The following is a 21,240-nucleotide window of genomic DNA, read 5'->3' as shown; positions in this document are numbered from 1 at the left end:
GTTCGCACTTCTGCAAAGCGAAAATACACTCCCCAGTTGGCGGCGACTATGCGTTTACACGGCTGCTAAAAACTGCTAGCGAGCGATCAACTCGGAATGACCCCCATTGTTTGTAACTTTTATACATTACCATTGTGACCTTAAGAAGCCTATGTGACACATCCAAGTGTCTTTGTCTGAACATTGCAGAATGTGTTCCTGTTACTAGTACCAGATGCGGCACACATTATAAGTGGAAACAGATTGTGGGGGTGATCGCTGGACCCTCCCCTCCACTAACCAATCATAGGCTGCAGCTCCAACTGGGAAACACACAAAACACAGAATTCTCTCATCTCCATTTAACTCATTTAGCACCACAAACACTTACCTGCTTTGCATTGCTCACCCACAGTGTTATGGAATGAAATCTGAGAAACTGCCCTTGTTCATGCTGAGTTCAACACGGAAAAAGGAAGATATTTAGTAGTATTACTAGAACACTAACAAATAATGACCACTATTCATGTATAGACCCTGTAAGCTATGTGAGAAGAATTAAAGAAATCTTATTTTCACTATTGAAGAAGACTGGCGAGTGCGTTCCTTGTCACTTTATATCTTTATATATATATATATATATATATATATACCAACAAATATAAAACCACAGCACTCACCACCCCGGTGAGTGTATGTAGCCCATGGCCACCTACTTATATATATGATAAACGTAATGACAAATTTTTATTTTTTTTGCAAAACATTATTAATTGTATACTGATCATGTAATTAATATTTATAATGGAGTGATCTACACTGAATAATGTGTCATTGTTAGATAAGTATTCTGTGCGTTTACTTACACAAGCTATACACTGTGATACACACCACAATTTAGTAATCTGTAATGTATGCTTCTGTATACTTAACATACGTTACAGCATTACATTTTTGTAAAAAATACTTTATATATTTTTTTCAATATTTTTACTTTATGAATTAAATATACATTGTTCCACCAAAAGGGAAATTGTGATGGTCTACAGTACAAGATCTGTCAGTTCACAACCACATCATCACAACTCAAGGTTTTGGCTCTTTAACATGCACTGCTTGTGTGAGTAGAGGTGAGGATTAAAATATATATATATATATATATATATATATATATACATACATACACACTATAATAAAAGACTAACGCTGCTCCTCACTTCTATGGGTGGAATTCAAGTGCTTCATGCGCTGATGGCCACTAGATTAATTGCTCCATCGAGCGCCAAGTGTTGCTCCATTTTGGAGCGCACAGACACCGGCGCAGTCATTACCGTTACATTGTTACGTCATTTTGATGGGCTGCTAACTAACATATATGTACTGCTTGTTTTAGGAGCACAGGAACCAGGACTCAAATTTTTATATATTGATGGTTGCCTATGACAACGAGTATACACAGGATAACCAGACAGTTAATAATAGATGATACTTATTGCAAATGCAAGCAATATTTAAATTTTCTATTGACAATGTGTTTCTCCTAAGATGCAATCAAAAGTTATTTGCATTGGATAACATATACATATACATTTTAAATGACTTCTTTGGCTTAATTTACAGAGCTATATAAACATTTGATAAGAATAATTCAGTAATGTAGAGCAATTCTACCTTTTCTCCTTTGTCAGTATATGATGTCTAGGAAAGAAGTACAAAACAATGCACACATTATATGCATAGAAAATGAAATCACACATACAGTATTTGTATGTAAAATAAGTCAATTATACTTAACTTACCATGTCTAGCAGATTCAGCACTATTGGTGAGGAAAACTGAGATGTGAGAGTAATGCTGGAAGCATCTCATATAGGACTTGTGAGTTGGGATGTCCCATCTGTGCTCCTCCTTATTCTGTGTAAGATAATATCACTATTGCACAATGTCATTTATTTAGCTATGGTTAGGTACAAAGCACAGCATATGCAACACAATTCACATATTGGGAATAATATAAATAATCAATTATAATAATCCTTCAACAATGAGCAAATCTTACAACAAGTAAGTATACTTAGCACACAAATTAGTGCAAAAAAAACCCAAAACAGAAATTAAATAATAAATCTGGCCACCTACAGAAAACAAATCTCAAGGACTAAAGTTCCACTTCATTTAAGTCTTCTAGATAATAGACATTGGACTCCTACACAATGACAATAAGAATCAGTGCTGCTAAACCATAAGAGCATTATGTCAGGACAACATGCCTGTCCCCAACTAGCCACAAATACACCTCCTATGTTGCTGCTCTGGGTCCCCCTTCTAGCCTCTCACTAGTGTGGTGCCTTTGGGTGACTGGCCTTTGCCGGATTGGTGGGGTCCAGCGCCGCAGACTTGAGTTTTAGTGTTATGGACCCACCAGAGATGAGGTCACCTGGACACTGGTTGGTGGGCCGGTAGTTTTTAACCATACAGTATGCCAAGCACAGGGATTTTGTCTGTTAGATTGCAGAGGTCATTATAATTATTCTGATTAGTAATGCTTAGGTACTATAGAGTGTGCATCTGCATTGACTTTGCGCCCCCTACTGGGCATTTATTGGAACTATTTAATTGTTACTCTGATCAGACGCCCAATGCTAGTTATGGCGCCTGTCAGCTCTGGGTTTAGCTTCACAAAGCAGCTAAACCTGTCTAAAAAGCCTGAATGGGCATCCAAAGTCCGGGTTTGGAAGCTTGAGGTACCCAAACTATGGACTTTAAAAAAAAAAATGTCTCGCACTTCCAGGGGGTGTGAGAAAAAATGTGTCTGCTGCAGCTAATGGGCATCTATCTTACAGACAGCCAAAAGGTGGCACACGCCACAATTTAATCGGCCCCTTTATGTTTGTAATTAAGGTGTGCAGTCCAGCTCCCCACCCACCCACACACATATTCTATATACTCTATATATGTACATATGTTGTACATTTGAAGGTGGAGACTCCTTTAGCTTGTATTGGCACCCTTACCACCTGTCAAAGGGTGTTTTTAATTAGCATGTGTCTTTAGCACACACAGACTACAGATTGAGAAATGCACTATTATGGTAAAGCCTGAATAAATGTATACAATTTGTCAGTTTTGGGTACAAGTTTGAGGCGCAGGGCCCCCTGAGGGCCCCACAGCGGCGATGCTTGTGTACTTGTTGAGTAACTCCCGGCCAGCGCAGCTCCTGCGGCTGACCGGGAGTTGCTCGTTGCTGCCCCTGGTCGCAGCGGCTGCATGTGACGTCACGCAGCCGCTGCGCCCCCCCCCCCCCCCCGCACGGTACGGCCACGCCTGCGTTGGCCGGACCGCACCCCCAACGGGGGCCAAACATCACCGTGCCGCCCCCTTCCGCTCAGCGACCACCTCTGCCTGTCAATCAGGCAGAGGCGATCGCTAGGGAACAACGCCCTTCAGACGTCCGGTATGCGCCGTTCTGCCCTGATCACTGCGAACAACTGAAGCGAGCGATCGGGTCGGAATGACCCCCATTGAGTCATCTTGTGTTAACCTACCCAACCTTACCCCTTGTGGAGCCTGCTCTACAGACAATGGTTCGCTATTGCTAAATTGCTCCCCACCCACTCCCGCTGCTGCTTGGAGTGCTGCTGCTGGCGGTGGAGCCTTGAGACGGGCAGAATCATCCCTGACTGTCAGCAGCTACAGCTGGGGGATCCCCTGCCCCCCCCCCCCCCCCCTTAATCCAGCACTGGGTAGACCCACAGCTTGGGTTCCCTGGTATAGTGTCAAACAGCACTAGGTCAGTCAGTACAGAAATTAGTTCCCTAGGGTGAATGAGCCTGCAAAACAATATGCCACCCCACCATCCCCAGGTGAAACCTTTTCTTTGCGGATAGCATTATGGCTCTTCCTAAGCATTCCTAGCCTATGGGTTTAGGTTAATATTATGTATAGTATTAGTAAAAATATGCTATTTGCTGGCAAACTACAGATCCCAGCAAAACTCATAATCCAATAACATCTGCTTTTCTTATGCTCTGACCAATAAAAGCAAACCCATTCCCAAGTGGATCTTTGAAATATGGGTGAGTAATAAAGTGGTAAATAAGGATTGTTCTTGGGGAGTCTTTATTTCCACAAAAAAAGTTAAAATAGTTCTTCACTGTGTTTGTGGGTTTTGTTGTGTAGAAGAATTGCAGATGCCTGCATGCCAGTATATGCTGGCACTTCTGTTTCCCTAAGTACTAGAATGCCCTTGCAGCCATTACAATGAAGACATTATAAGCTGTTGGCTCCAGGAAATCCTAATATCTTTGTAGATGATATCCAAAGGCTCTCTGGACATTGAAGGAGGCAAGTCCAAGTTCATCTGACGTTGCAGACGCTACCACAATACATGCCTGGTTCCTTCCAATGCTATCTCTTGGGGGCCGTGCTTAGTTCCAGATCCTTGCGGTGCTGAAGGGATGATGCAAAGATATGTAATATATTGTAGATAACTATACATAGCATTATCTGGCTTCTTTTTACTGACTGATCGTATATATTGATCCCCCAGCAGATTTTCATTATTTTATTTATATATTCAATGATCTGCAGTTTATGAGGAATATGGAGCTTCTGCATGCATATACCTTCCTGTATGTAAAATGCTAGGAGCTGTACAGTACGTTGCACAATGAAAAATGCTATATTTTCAATCTCATGTTTGAAATATTAATCAATTAAATGTGTGTTACTACAGCAATCAAATATCAAATTTGTTTGCTAGGCATAAGCAATGGTGGTCCATTGTCAGGAATCATGATTATGGTCCCATTTATTTTGGGGAGAAAGGGAGCTGCAGAAATATTTGTTTGCTGTCTGTGTTTAAACTCTAAATATCTGACCGCCTACAAGTTATTGGAAAAAAACCACTGACAAAATACATCACGGACAACTGGAGGTTACTGAAGAGCAGCATGTACATCTGCCTTCTAATCATTCTAAGAGTGGGCGTTATCAGCACTATCAATCCCATTGGACGGTAAAGTGGGATGTGGAAGCAAGCTGGGGTCTGGTTTGTTCTTCTACAAAAGAAAATTAAATTGATTTATTTATTTTTTTATAGCAGAAAACACTGAGATTTCCTGAAGTAACATGCACCCTACAGTGATAATAAGCGTATAGGGATATTAATAAAGTAATAGAAAAGGTTACAGAGATTTTACATACGTGTAATGTAACATATGTAACAACGAATGGTAGTGTTTACCAAGAAAAGTCAGAGGATTAAAATGTATTTAAAAACGATGCCACTGACTCATCTCTTCTCGCATCTATGATTAATTTTTTGTACTGCCTATAAGGGCTCTGAACTGTATTTTGATTGAAGCTGTGCGTTGCGATGGAATGGACATGTGTAAATCTGATACATACTGTAAATAAGGCCCTCCATATAAATAGCCTGCTTTACTCCTGAACATGAAAACAGATGCAAATTCTGTTATTGTTATCTTTCCTACATTATTTTTCACATACTTATGTCTGGCATAGGGGCTGATTCAGAGGTGGACGTTGTTCCGATGTGTATGGAGTTGGTTGTCTTTTAGATGACTGCGCCTTGATACACTGAAAAGTCGGTGATAGTGCCCTGTTAGCAGCCCTGTCAGACTGACAGGCTATAAACCCAGATGCTAGGTAGGATGCGGACTAGAGGCAAGTTTGGGAACTCATTGTGGGGCTCATTTATCAATAAATACTTGTATGATATTCCCAGAAAACACATTTTTAGGGAGATACCCATAAATAAGTTTCAACGCCAGCTCAGAGCATCAAAAGGACACTCCCAGTGACTGTACAGGTCTCATAAAGGGTTTACAGACATATAACTTAACTGACGATTTATTTAGCTGAAAACCGCTCCGAAATTGTCTTTTTTTATTTATTAGTGAATTAGGTGAAAAACATCAATTTAACCCTATCCCAAATGATTTTAGTTAAAAAATAAGAATTTACTTACCGATAATTCTATTTCTCATAGTCCGTAGTGGATGCTGGGGACTCCAAAAGGACCATGGGGAATAGCGGCTCCGCAGGAGACTGGGCACAAAAGTAAAAAGCTTTAGGACTACCTGGTGTGCACTGGCTCCTCCCCCTATGACCCTCCTCCAAGCCTCAGTTAGGATACTGTGCCCGGACGATTGTACACAATAAGGAAGGATTTTGAATCCCGGGTAAGACTCATACCAGCCACACCAATCACACCGTACAACTTGTGATCTGAACCCAGTTAACAGCATGATAACAGAAGGAGCCTCTGAAAAGATGGCTCACAACAACAATAACCCGATTTTTGTAACAATGACTATGTACAAGTAATGCAGACAATCCGCACTTGGGATGGGCGCCCAGCATCCACTACGGACTATGAGAAATAGAATTATCGGTAAGTAAATTCTTATTTTCTCTAACGTCCTAGTGGATGCTGGGGACTCCGAAAGGACCATGGGGATTATACCAAAGCTCCCAAACGGGCGGGAGAGTGCGGATGACTCTGCAGCACCGAATGAGAGAACTCCAGGTCCTCCTCAGCCAGGGTATCAAATTTGTAGAATTTAGCAAACGTGTTTGCCCCTGACCAAGTAGCTGCTCGGCAAAGTTGTAAAGCCGAGACCCCTCGGGCAGCCGCCCAAGATGAGCCCACTTTCCGTGTGGAATGGGCTTTTACAGATTTTGGCTGTGGCAGGCCTGCCACAGAATGTGCAAGCTGAATTGTACTACAAATCCAACGAGCAATCGTCTGCTTAGAAGCAGGAGCACCCAGCTTGTTGGGTGCATACAGGATAAACAGCGAGTCAGATTTTCTGACTCCAGCCGTCCTGGAAACATATATTTTCAGGGCCCTGACTACGTCCAGCAACTTGGAATCCTCCAAGTCCCTAGTAGCCGCAGGCACCACAATAGGCTGGTTTAAGTGAAAAGCTGAAACCACCTTAGGGAGAAATTGAGGACGAGTCCTCAATTCTGCCCTGTCCGTATGAAAAATTAGGTAAGGGCTTTTATAGGATAAAGCCGCCAATTCTGAAACACGCCTGGCTGAAGCCAGGGCTAACAGCATTACCACTTTCCATGTGAGATATTTTAAGTCCACAGTGGTGAGTGGTTCAAACCAATGTGATTTTAGGAATCCCAACACTACATTGAGATCCCAAGGTGCCACTGGAGGCACAAAAGGAGGCTGTATATGCAGTACTCCCTTGACAAACGTCTGAACTTCAGGAACAGAAGCTAGTTCTTTTTGGAAGAATATTGACAGGGCCGAAATTTGAACCTTAATGGACCCTAATTTGAGGCCCATAGACAGTCCTGTTTGCAGGAAATGCAGGAATCGACCCAGTTGAAATTCCTCTGTAGGGGCCTTCCTGGCCTCACACCACGCAACATATTTTCGCCAAATACGGTGATAATGTTGTACGGTCACATCCTTCCTGGCTTTGATCAGGGTAGGGATGACTTCATCCGGAATGCCTTTTTCCTTCAGGATCCGGCGTTCAACCGCCATGCCGTCAAACGCAGCCGCGGTAAGTCTTGGAACAGACATGGTCCCTGCTGGAGCAGGTCCTTTCTTAGAGGTAGAGGCCACGGGTCTTCCGTGAGCATCTCTTGAATTTCCGGGTACCAAGTCCTTCTTGGCCAATCCGGAGCCACGAGTATAGTCTTTACTCCTCTCCTTCTTATGATTCTCAGTACTTTTGGTATGAGAGGAAGAGGAGGGAACACATACACTGACTGGTACACCCACGGTGTTACCAGAGCGTCCACAGCTATTGCCTGAGGGTCCCTTGACCTGGCGCAATACCTGTCCAGTTTTTTGTTGAGGCGGGACGCCATCATGTCCACCTTTGGTTTTTCCCAACGGTTCACAATCATGTGGAAGACTTCTGGGTGAAGTCCCCACTCCCCCGGGTGAAGATCGTGTCTGCTGAGGAAGTCTGCTTCCCAGTTGTCCACTCCCGGAATGAACACTGCTGACAGTGCTATCACATGATTTTCCGCCCAGCGAAGAATCCTTGCCACTTCCGTCATTGCCCTCCTGCTTCTTGTGCCGCCCTGTCTGTTTACGTGGGCGACTGCCGTGATGTTGTCCGACTGGATCAACACCGGCTGACCCTGAAGCAGAGGTCTCGCCTGACTTAGGGCATTGTAAATGGCCCTTAGTTCCAGGATATTTATGTGAAGTGACGTTTCCATGCTTGACCACAAGCCCTGGAAATTTCTTCCCTGTGTGACTGCTCCCCAGCCTCTCAGGCTGGCATCCGTGGTCACCAGGACCCAATCCTGAATGCCGAATCTGCGGCCCTCTAGGAGATGAGCACTCTGTAACCACCACAGGAGAGATACCCTTGTCCTTGGAGACAGGGTTATCCGCTGATGCATTTGAAGATGCGATCCGGACCATTTGTCCAGCAGATCCCACTGAAAAGTTCTTGCGTGGAATCTGCCGAATGGAATCGCTTCGTAAGAAGCCACCATCTTTCCCAGGACCCTTGTGCATTGATGTACTGATACTTGGCCTGGTCTTAGGAGGTTCCTGACTAGGTCGGATAACTCCCTGGCTTTCTCTTCCGGGAGAAACACCTTTTTCTGTACTGTGTCCAGAATCATTCCTAGGAACAGCAGACGTGTCGTCGGAATCAGCTGCGATTTTGGAATGTTTAGAATCCATCCGTGCTGTCGTAGTACTACTTGAGATAGTGCTACTCCGACCTCTAACTGTTCCCTGGACCTTGCCCTTATCAGGAGATCATCCAAGTAAGGGATAATTAAGACGCCTTTTCTTCGAAGAAGAATCATCATTTCGGCCATTACCTTGGTAAAGACCCGGGGTGCCGTGGACAATCCAAACGGCAGCGTCTGAAACTGATAGTGACAGTTCTGTACCACAAACCTGAGGTACCCTTGGTGAGAAGGGCAAATTGGGACATGGAGGTAAGCATCCTTGATGTCCAGAGACACCATATAGTCCCCTTCTTCCAGGTTCGCTATCACTGCTCTGAGTGACTCCATCTTGAACTTGAACCTTTTTATGTAAGTGTTCAAGGATTTCAGATTTAAAATGGGTCTCACCGAGCCGTCCGGCTTCGGTACCACAAACAGCGTGGAATAATACCCCTTTCCCTGGTGAAGGAGGGGTACCTTGATTATCACTTGCTGGGAATACAGCTTGTGAATGGCTTCCAATACCGCCTCCCTGTCGGGGAGAGACGTTGGTAAAGCAGACTTCAGGAACCGGCGAGGGGGAGACGTCTCGAATTCCAATTTGTACCCCTGAGATACTACCTGCAGGATCCAGGGGTCCACTTGCGAGTGAGCCCACTGCGCGCTGAAATTCTTGAGACGGGCCCCCACCGTGCCTGAGTCCGCTTGTAAGGCCCCAGCGTCATGCTGAGGACTTGGCAGAAGCGGGGGAGGGCTTCTGTTCGTGGGAAGAGGCTGTCTGCTGCAGTCTTTTTCCCCTTCCTCTGCCCCGGGGCAGATATGAGTGGCCTTTTGCCCGCTTGCCCTTATGGGGACGAAAGGACTGAGCCTGAAAAGACGGTATCTTTTTCTGCTGCGAGGTGACTTGGGGTAAAAAGGTGGATTTCCCAGCCGTTGCCGTGGCCACCAGGTCCGATAGACCGACCCCAAATAACTCCTCCCCTTTATACGGCAATACTTCCATATGCCGTTTGGAATCCGCATCACCTGACCACTGTCGCGTCCATAACCCTCTTCTGGCAGAAATGGACATCGCACTTACTCTTGATGCCAGAGTGCAAATATCCCTCTGTGCATCACGCATATATAGAAATGCATCCTTTAAATGCTCTATAGTCAATAATATATTGTCCCTGTCCAGGGTATCAATATTTTCAGTCAGGGAATCCGACCAAGCCACCCCAGCACTGCACATCCAGGCTGAGGCGATTGCTGGTCGCAGTATAATACCAGTATGTGTGTATATACTTTTTAGGATATTTTCCAGCTTCCTATCAGCTGGTTCCTTGAGGGCGGCCGTATCTGGAGACGGTAACGCCACTTGTTTTGATAAGCGTGTGAGCGCCTTATCCACTCTAGGGGGTGTTTCCCAATGCGCCCTAACCTATGGCGGGAAAGGGTATAATGCCAATAATTTTTTAGAAATTAGCAGTTTTTTATCGGGGGAAACCCACGCTTCATCACACACCTCATTTAATTCATCTGATTCAGGAAAAACTACGGGTAGTTTTTTCACACCCCACATAATACCCTTCTTTGTGGTATTTGTAGTATCAGAAATGTTCAAAACCTCCTTCATTGCCGTGATCATGTAACGTGTGGCCCTACTGGAAAATACGTTTGTTTCCTCACCGTCGACACTGGAGTCAGTGTCCGTGTCAGTGTCTGTATCGACCTGAGGTAACGGGCGTTTTATAGCCCCTGACGGTGTTTGAGACGCCTGTACAGGTATTAACTGATTTGCAGGCTGTCTCATGTCGTCAACAGTCTTTTGTAAAGTGCCGACACTATCACGTAATTCTTTCCATAAGACCATCCAGTCAGGTGTCGACTCCCTAGGGGGTGACATCACTAACACAGGCAATTGCTCCGCCTCCACATCATTTTCCTCCTCATACATGTCGACACAGCGTACCGACACACAGCACACACACAGGGAATGCTCTGATAGAGGACAGGACCCCACTAGCCCTTTGGGGAGACAGAGGGAGAGTTTGCCAGCACACACCAGAGCGCTATATATATATATAGGGATAACCTTATATAAGTGTTTTTCCCTAATATAGCTGCTGTATATATTACTATGCCAATTTAGTGCCCCCCCTCTCTTGTTTTACCCTGTTTCTGTAGTGCAGGACTGCAGGGGAGAGTCAGGGAGCCTTCCTCCAACGGAGCTGTGAGGAAAAAATGGCGCCAGTGTGCTGAGGAGATAGGCTCCGCCCCCTTATCGGCGGCCTTTCTCCCGCTTTTTAATGGAAAAATGGCAGGGGTTAAATGCATCCATATAGCCCAGGAGCTATATGTGATGTATTTTTTTGCCAAACAAAGGTTTTTTATTGCGTATCAGGGCGCTCCCCCCAGCGCCCTGCACCCTCAGTGACCGGAGTGTGAAGTGTGCTGAGAGCAATGGCGCACAGCTGCGGTGCTGTGCGCTACCTTATTGAAGACAGGACGTCTTCTGCCGCCAATTTTCCGGACCTCTTCACTCTTCTGGCTCTGTAAGGGGGACGGCGGCGCGGCTCCGGGACCCATCCATGGCTGGGCCTGTGATCGTCCCTCTGGAGCTAATGTCCAGTAGCCTAAGAAGCCCAATCCACTCTGCACGCAGGTGAGTTCGCTTCTTCTCCCCTTAGTCCCTCGGTGCAGTGAGCCTGTTGCCAGCAGGTCTCACTGAAAATAAAAAACCTACTTTAAACTTTTACACTAAGCAGCTCAGGAGAGCCCCTTAGCCTGCACCCGTCTCGTTCGGGCACAAAAATCTAACTGAGGCTTGGAGGAGGGTCATAGGGGGAGGAGCCAGTGCACACCAGGTAGTCCTAAAGCTTTTTACTTTTGTGCCCAGTCTCCTGCGGAGCCGCTATTCCCCATGGTCCTTTCGGAGTCCCCAGCATCCACTAGGACGTTAGAGAAAAATATATATATTTATTTATTTATTTTTCTCTCCCATCATCGAAACATCGATCGGGAACATCGCGACCATCGGGATCCTGCCGTGCTGACCGATCAGCAGTGATCGGCAGCACGGCAGACACAGGGGGAGAGTGCGGGGAGGCAGAGGGACCTTCCGGTCCCTCTGACAGCAGCAGCGGAGGGAAGTTTATCTTCCCTGCCGCTGCTAACACTCTCTATCTGACTGGTCGCATCCTGTGCGACCAGGTCAGATGGCGCACTAGCAGGCATGGTCGCTTCTGATGCAACCATGCCAGGCAAGTGGTTAAAAAGTATACAGATAGTGGCCAAAATGCATCAGTCCTTGGTGGTTTTGCCAGTAACCAGAACATCAGAACATGCTACCTTTAAGTAGGCTGGGATTATGTTACTCTGAGCCAGTACTTTGTTGTATCTACTCTATGCCCTATCTCTGTGCTCTCTCCGTGATATCCTGTTTAGTTCCAGTGGTCCTGATATTGCCTCCGCTCCCAGGGGTCTTCCTGCAGCCTTCACGGCAAAAGATCCACCAGCTCCCTGCTGTGCTGTCAGTTAATTGCTCTCCAAGTGGCAACAAGTGGAATCCCCGGGGTCCTGTGTGAAGTTTCTCTGTTTAGTGACTGCCTGCTATAATCGGTCTGTGGAAGTTTCCACTTCATCCTGGTTCTCGTTCTCTCATCATCTAGTTTAACTCATTCTTCACCATTGTCGTCTGCTGCAGTTTCACAGTACTTCAAGTGTTATCTCCACAACTTGCAAGTATTCCATTCAGTATTGTATTTTCATTGTTGCTGCAATCAAGGACAATTCTTCATAACATTCCAGTTTAACCTTTAAGCTTCAGTCCAAGTCTCTACAGTTATTCATTTATGTCTGCAATATCCAGTTAACACTCCTTACAGTTTGGCACCGATCATTGCTTCATTTGGACAATTCTTCATTCATTCATTCATTCATTCATTCAAGTCTGTTTAAACTCAGTTGTATGAACATTTCTTGAATGCATCTTTTAGACTGTTCCTGCTTATCATTATACCATTCATTGCAATACGTCAGTATATATATATAGTGACTAATAATTGTCATTTAACTCCTTACTGGACTTGTTGCCTTTAATAAATATATGAAACAGAACTTTCTTCGTCCTCCCTGTTTTCATCATACCCCAGCACCTACACCTTTGGTTGGTCCAGGGTTAACGGATTCACAAAAACACTTGGCCCTGACACCCCTTACACATTATGCCACACAGTAGTAGTTCTCCTTACACATTATGCCACACAGTAGCACTGTCCCTTACACATAATGCCCCCACAGCAGTAGTGCACCTTACACATTATGTCCACACATTAGTAGTACCCCTTACACAATATGCCCACACAATAGTAGTGCCCCTCAGACAATATGCCCACACAGTAGTACTGCCCCTTAGACAATATGCCCACATTAGTAGTGCCCCATACACATTATGTCACACAGTAGTAGTGCCCCTTACACATAAAGCCCCCCACAGTAGTAGTACACCTTATACAATATGTCCACACATTAGTAGTACCCCTTACACAATATGCTCACACAGTAGTAACACCCCTTACAAATTATGCCCACACAGTAGTGCACTTACACATTATGCCCGCACATTAGTAGTACCCCTTATACATTATGCCCACACAGTAGTAGTGCCCCTTAGCCATTATGTCCACACAGGTGCAGTGTATTTTACCCAGTATGCCCAAACAGTTGTAGTGCCCCTTAACCATTATGCCCACACATTAGTAGTACTGGCCTTTACACATTATGCCCACATAAAAGTGGTATCTGTCTGACCAATGGAATGACTTCTCAGCAGGACACTATGGGTGTATGTTTGGACTCTGGAGAGACATCATGACGCAGACACTGTGGGAGCTAGGGAGAGGCAGAGCACAGGACAGTCACTGCCTGCCTGCAGAGAAAGGGCCAAGCACACTGCTATTAATATGCATGCAGCGGGCACTAGGCAGTTAGAAATCAAGGCAGTGGAATTAGGGCACCTGGGCTCTTTGTGGCATCACAGGCTGTACCATCCTAGCTACGTCCTGCTCTAGATGTGAGCCTGACCTGAAGAGAATTTCACCATCCACCCTATGGTAATGGGAATAAGCCCAGAAGTATTTATATCAAGTAAAGTGACAGCTGTTCTACAGTACCTTGCATAGATTAAACTGTGGTTTATACATAAACATATACAATAAATGTGATATGACACTACACTGATGCCCCCTGTATAAATAACACTACACAGCTGCCAACCCACAGTATAACACTACACAGAAACCCCTCACCTTGTACATATTACACTACACAGCTGCCCCTGTTCTATATATCTAACACAACACAGCCTGGCTTTGTGGCATGCCCCATGTCTTTGTATGCTGGACGGCAAAGCAGATCGCGAGGAGGCAGAGCTGCTCAGCCATCCCCTTTCTCTCTGGGTGCTGTGCTGCCGAGCAGCTCTGCCTCCCTGCGTTCTTCTCGGCCCCCATCATAACAAGAGATGGGAGCATGCCACGAGACCAGGACCCCGTGACTCATGGCACGACCCTGTGAGATGTGACCATGCACCCTTGTCATTCACGTACACACTAGAATGTCAGGACTGTTTTAGAACCCCAGCCTATCCTTGCTGCAGGTCCTAGTGTGCCTTTATCATTGTTACCCCATGACACCTGTGTTTGGCTTGTAGGTGGCCTGTAGACCTACTTGGCGTGTCCTTAGGATTCTCCGGGAGTTCAGCTTTATCCTTGACACAGCGACACCCCTACACGTACACGCAAATACACACTCCCCTTATCATCATAACATTATATGTGAAAGAGGCTGGCTAATGGTACATTGTTGGGAATCAGTATGATTTACCGGAGGTCAGGATGCCGGCCATCAGTATACAGACAGCGGCATCCCAGTCATCAGTATGCCGGCAGCAAAGCGAGCACAGAGAGTCCCCTTGCGGGCTTGTTGGGCTTGCCACTCTGCGGGCATGGTGGCTCAATGCGCTTGCCACAGGTTCTATTACCCCTCTATGGGTGTTGTGGACACTCAGGAGTGTGAATAGCCCCTGTGAGCTGGGATTACGGCTAGTGGCATTGTCAGCAGTAGGGATTCTGGCGTCGGATTCCTGACTGCCGGGATCCCGACTGCCGGCAATTTAACTGCATCCCCATTATTGCCCTGCTACGAACAGAACATGAGATACTTTTAGTACAGTGAAAATATAAATAATGCACACTGTATGCCAAAATAAACTAGAAAACATATAAATAAAAAACTTGTTTAAACCTTTACGTTCCAGAACACTCCAGAGAGAAGAAAAGGTAAAATGCAAGCAACAAAAATACTGATCAAAACAACTGGAATAAAACTTATATATATATATATATATATATATATATATATATATACATACATATATTGTGGCAGAGACAGCATTTTTCCATGTGAAAGTAATGTGGAGGATGCCTGTAATACTGACTGCATATGGATTTAACTTGCTATGTGGTGACCTGCTGTTCAAAATAAACACCGAAAGTGTTCATCTGAGTCCCCGTGTTTGTGATCCTTGTCACAATATATATATATATATATATATATATATATATATATGTGGTGTGGGGAATAAGAGTCCAAGCAACCAAAGGTGTTTACAAAGGATTTTAAGAAAACAATATCCTATGGTAAAAAATAAGACTGGGATATGGCTAATTATGTTTAAAATGCCATTTATTAGTAGAGGACAATAAAGAATCACATCAAGGAAGGTTTCTTATACAAAAAATAAAGTTCAGTTCTTTTTAAATGAATAAAAGATGCAAATATATATATATATATATATATATATATAAATACCGATTTTAAGAGAAACTATTTTTTTTCTATGAAAAAAATTCGCTTATCTTAGTATGGAGAGTCACAAGAGATCACCCAACATGTTTCGTCAGGCCAACCCCTTGATGAAGTCGGACTGACGAAACGCGTTGGATGATCTCTCATGTGACTCTCCATACTAAGATAACCACAATTGTTTCTCTTAAAATCTGTATTTTTTTAATATATTTTTTATTTTATTTTTTATATTTTTTGGTATCTTTTATTCATTAAAAATAACTGTTTTTATTTTTGCAAAAACGAAAAACAATGGAAAAGCGCTAGAATTCTGTAGCAGATTATTTTTTTTTAAATATTTTTTTATTATTATATCACGTATACCAAAACATTTGATGCTGACCAGCACCATTCACACATATAAAATATACATATACTGTATTCCATATTCTAAAAATTATTATGTATATAAAGCAAAATACAGTATACCAACACAAGGCAATTATACTGCAAGACTAATCTGCAACAAAGTCTCTTTTGCATATACTTCAGTGATACTATGTACCACCTGGAATGCACTGCAGGATTGATCTGTACAAAGTCTCCTTTGCATAAATTTCAATGATACTGAGTACCACCTAAAATGTTTAATAACAAGCAACTGAGAGCTGTTAGCAATTGAGTTAATATTTAACCTTTAAGCAGCTTTTGGCTCTGTAATAGCGTTAATGGCTTCGCTGATAACTCTCACTGGATTAGTGCAAACAGTTCATGCATATTCATGCAGTATTAGTAGACAGCATCCAAATGCTCATAGCAGGTTAGTTTACCATAAATGCCAATATGGAAATTAGAATAACCTCAGTTAATTAACGGAGTTGATGGTGTCCCTCCTGGCTAGAGCTCCTCCTGGCAGCCTTATCTGGAGTCCATATCCACTCACTTTGTAGCACTCCGTCCCCTTTCTTTTAGCTTTGTGAGGTCTGCAACACGCTGGCCAGCGGATGTAGTATCTGAAAGCTGTATCCCGTGTGTTTGGGAGACGTACAGACGCGTTTCCGTGCCTTCAATACCTCGGCGGCTTCATCAGTGTATCTTCTCTCCCTAGCCGCTTCTCTTTTTAAACCCGTTTTGTTCTCACGCGCACGGCTCGCGCATGCGCCCTGGGGATGCTTCTCAAGCCTCTTTCTCATAGAGGACCCCTGCGCTGTTATATGGTAGCTGGTCTTTAAATTTTGTATTACTACATTCCAAGCCTCGTTCTTAGTACACATAAAAGCTACTCAATTAATGCATTCAAAGCCTCATTTATACCATATATTTAAATAAACAATACAGCATCAGTTACAATCCAAAATATTATATTAATTACTAAAACTATATGTATATCAATGTCTTATAATTACTTATACAAATTGTGGTTCGGCATCGGCATTGTTGTACAAAACACCTTCATACATCTTGCTCCTATCTAGAGGTGTCATATGGTTAAAAAGAACACTACTGCTGTCTCTCATTATAAACCTTTTATATAATAAAAAAATTTCATAACATCCTTGCTCAAAGACATAGAAAGGATGTTTTATTAGTTAGTTAAACATTTTTAATTAAATTATTCCTTATTTGATATCTTCATCATATAATAAGATGCTTCTCTACAATAAAACCCCCACAGAAATCATAAGGATCCTAAAAGGGACCAACACTTTTAATCTATATATACTCTTAATTAGCCCACAATATATATATATATATATATATATATATATATACATATCTTCATGTATCTTTCAGACATACCCAATCATATCCCCTAATCTCTGACCTACTTCCCTTTTTGATTGTACATCAACATACTAACCGTATATATATATTTTCCTTCTACCATACCACATATATTACCCTTAATTAGTTACCATTTAATTCTATCATGTCATTCAAACTCGAGGGGACCAATGTCTCCATTCTAAATGTCCAATATGCTTCACGTCTACGTAGTCTATCAAACCGACCCCCCCCCCCCTAAATGGTATCTAAATAAGGGTAATATATGTAAATGGTATTTAAATAAGGGTAATATATGTAAATGGTATCTAAATAAGGGTAATATATGTGGTATGGTAGAATGAAAAAATATATATAAGGTTAGTATGTTGATGTACAATCAAAAAGGGAAGTAGGTCAGAGATTAGGGGATATGATTGGGTATGTCTGAAAGAAACATGACGAGATATACATATATATATATATATATATATATATATATATATATATATCCATTAAGTCCACACTCACTGCTGCAGTCCACAACATGGGCGGTGCTCCATAAGGGGCTCCAAAGAAGTCCAAGATATATCCAGAGAAAATACAGGCACTCACCACTTCCTTAATTGATGAAGAAATTTATTACCACTCACAGGTGTGTCTCACATAGAGACGGTCAACAGCATGTCAGCAAATTATGTCGACGTTTCGGCTCCATCTGAGCCTTTTTCAAGACAGGTAAAATCACAACAGGTACATACCCAGCAGCCCATGACACACACCAAACCCCGGATCACTTATATAGCAGAGACACATCCCAAACCCCGCCCATCAATCATCCAACAGGAAGTAGCTACAATGTTCGTATTGCAGTGTCTAGTACTGTTAAACAAAATGACCATCCACTGTGTCATACCAACAACGAAGTATGATACCAAAGAACATAAATACAACAGGTATACACCACAGAAAGCGGCTAATCGCGGCTAATTGCCGCGATGCCGGAAGTAGCGTGCGTTCCATTACCAATGGAACGCACACGTGACACAAGGATGTTAATCGTAAACCCGGAAGCGGTATGCGTTCCACTGCCATGGAGCGCAACCGCGTGACCGGAACTACGGGGCTGCATGAGACGGCTGCCAGCCGTTGCTAAGCAGCCAGATATAAGAATACTGTCACATGTTGAGATTGCACCAGCGTGCTAACAAACTGGTAATAAAGGCATCATTAGGCTCATAAATCAAGATGTTGGATGCATAGAATATGCATATGTACTACATATTAGTCCCGGGTGAATAATACATTACAATAATACATATAAGTGTATTTGTTCAATGCACATAGAGACTTAGCATTTGTATCATAATAACCAACTGTTTATTCAGGTAGAGTATTGCCATAACCATATTCTGTAGTAGATCATTATGGTCACCTGATATTATCAGGATGCCCCGCCCTTACTCCCCTATGGGTAGAGATCTATCAAAACAGCCAGAAGAAAATGGGATACACAAGTGGTAAAGAATATGGATGTATATTCCCCAGGACATAATGTAGTTCATTAAGAGCCTGTGATATAGCCTCTGTCAAGAAGTGATCCGGGGTGGTCACCAACATAAAGGATATTATAAAAGACAAAGGACACACATACATATCATCATGCATTAAATAAAATGCATGATTGGATCCAAATTGAAAAATTAATGAAAACAATTTATGAAAGAAATTTATGAAAAAAATATATATAGTTCAATGATAGCCCTATCCGAGAAAAATATTGAATGGATTAGCCTCGTTTAACCCCCGAGGTGCTAAGGTGTCCAACTCGTAAGATCCATTTAGCTTCTCGTTGTCGTAATTGCCTTTTCCAGTCACCACCACGTGAGGGTCTCGGTACGTGATCTATTAACATACACTTCAAACTAGATATTGAATGCCCTCTAGTTGCGAAGTGTTGTGCCACCGGTTTGTCAGATACCTTAGAGATCAATGCAGCTCGAATTGATGTACGATGGTTGGCCATCCTGTCTCGAAAGTTTCGTGTTGTCATGCCAACATAATAGTATCCGCAGGGACAAACAATAATGTAGATTACATGATCCATGGTACAGTGTAACCGATAGCGGATCTTAATCTGTTGACCACTATGTGGATGTGCGAAACTAGCCCCAGTCATCATTGATCGGCACGTAGTGCAATTGGGGCACCGATAACAACCCTTCTTGGTGTCCGGAAACCAGGTCTTACTGGTAGCTGATGGCTGTAGAGTTGGGCACATTAACATTTGTCGAAGATTTTTGCCACGTCTGTAGGCACAGAGTGGTGGCTGCAGGTTTAACCCTTTGAACACTGGGTCAGAGGCCACAATCGGCCAGTGCTTACGCAGCACTTTCTCAGACTGTGACGAAGCAACGTCATATGTAGATGCAAATATCATTCTGTTGGCAAGTCCTTTAGCACCATGGCTGTTGGAATGGGAGTGCCTGTACCTAGCTTTATCGAGGCATCTTGCAACGGTTTTCCTCGTGTAACCACGTTCGTAGAATCTCTCTGCCATCGCCTCGATCTGTGACTCAGTGTCCTCATGTGTGGTATTATTGCGCAGCACACGCATGAACTGCGAGATCGGTAGGCTCTCTTTAAGGTGAACAGGGTGGTGACTGGAGGCATGGAGGAGTGTGTTTCTATCAGTCTCCTTTCTAAAGAGGGTCGAGGCAAGTCTTCCTTTGTATCGGAAAAGGGTCACATCTAAAAAATTCACCTTATCACGACTAATGTGAAAGGTGAAACGGATAGGGCTATCCAAACTATGGAGGTAGTCAATCATCTCATAGAACTCAGTGCCGGTCCCTAGCCAAATAATAAAAACATCGTCGATATAGCGGGCAAAAAGTAAACACTGTGGCCCAAACCTAGGTATGATGTTGCTAGATTCATATTTATACATATACAAATTGCCATACGATGGGGCCAAATTTGACCCCATTGCAGTACCGCTGCATTGAATATAGAAGTCATTCCCATAGGCAAAGTGATTCTTTTTCAATACTGGGCCTGCAAGATCAAGTAGAAATTCAGATGGAGGGCCCTCATGTGATCCCACAATCAAGGCATCACGCATAGCCTCAAGGCCTTCTGTGTGCGGAATGACTGTATATAAGGACTGGATGTCCATAGTTATTAACCATGCATCATCAGGTATTAGGCCTAGTGAATCAATTTTGTCAAGCAAGTCCGCAGTGTCCCTAATATAGCTGGGCATCGTAGTTACAAGTGGTTGGAGAAAGGAATCGATAAAAATTGCCAATGGCTGTAAAACAGAGCCCATCGCCGAAATAATCGGACGACCAGGGGGGTCACTCATCGATTTGTGTATTTTCGGTAGTGTGTAGATGATTGGACATACAGGACTATCCACAGTTAGGTAGCCGGCTATTTTATGGTCCAACCATCCACTCACCAAGGCTTGGTTGATAGTAGTATCAACTAATTTCTTGATTTGCAGCATAGGACTGCCTCTGCACTTGACATATACCTTAGAGTCAGCCAATTGCCTAAGTATTTCCGCATTATATTTGCACCAGTCCTGCACCACCACGGCACCGCCTTTGTCAGCTTGTCGAACAACTATCTGTTCATTATTAATCAAACTCTTCAATGCATCCCTCTGTGCTGGAGAAAGGTTATTGTACCGCGGTGGTGCAGTCCTGGCATGCATTTCGCTGTCAGTTAACCGAAGAAACGTACGGATACTTGGATTGGTAGACTGAGGATCAAAAACACTTGGTCAGAGATTAGGGGATATGATTGGGTATGTCTGAAAGAAACATGAAGATATGTATATATATATATATATATATATATATATATTGTGGGCTAATTAAGAGTATATATAGATTAAAAGTGTTGGTCCCATTTAGGATCCTTATTATTTATGTGGGGGTTTTATTGTAGAGAAGCATCTTATTATATGAT

The 21,240-nt window shown here is 43.3% G+C and overlaps 1 protein-coding gene across 1 annotated transcript in view; it reads right to left on the bottom strand.

Moving 5' to 3' along the window:
• The window catches only part of HPD (4-hydroxyphenylpyruvate dioxygenase), a 114,449-nt gene extending 100,871 nt beyond the window's left edge, over window positions 1-13,578 (bottom strand). The window contains exons 1-4 of the mRNA XM_063964475.1: window positions 13,424-13,578; window positions 1,779-1,893; window positions 1,651-1,677; window positions 371-433 (exon numbers count right to left, since the gene is read on the bottom strand). Coding sequence (XP_063820545.1) covers window positions 371-433; window positions 1,651-1,677; window positions 1,779-1,781 — 93 coding nt within the window. The 5' untranslated portion in view covers window positions 1,782-1,893; window positions 13,424-13,578. The remainder of the gene's footprint in view (window positions 1-370; window positions 434-1,650; window positions 1,678-1,778; window positions 1,894-13,423) is intronic.
• Window positions 13,579-21,240: the final 7,662 nt, after the last annotated feature.

The sequence above is a fragment of the Pseudophryne corroboree genome, chromosome 1 (genome assembly GCF_028390025.1).
Source record: "Pseudophryne corroboree isolate aPseCor3 chromosome 1, aPseCor3.hap2, whole genome shotgun sequence".
NCBI classification, from domain to species: Eukaryota; Metazoa; Chordata; class Amphibia; order Anura; family Myobatrachidae; genus Pseudophryne; species Pseudophryne corroboree.
Note: the sequence above shows the minus strand (reverse complement) of the source record. Positions and strands in the feature narration are given on the sequence as shown.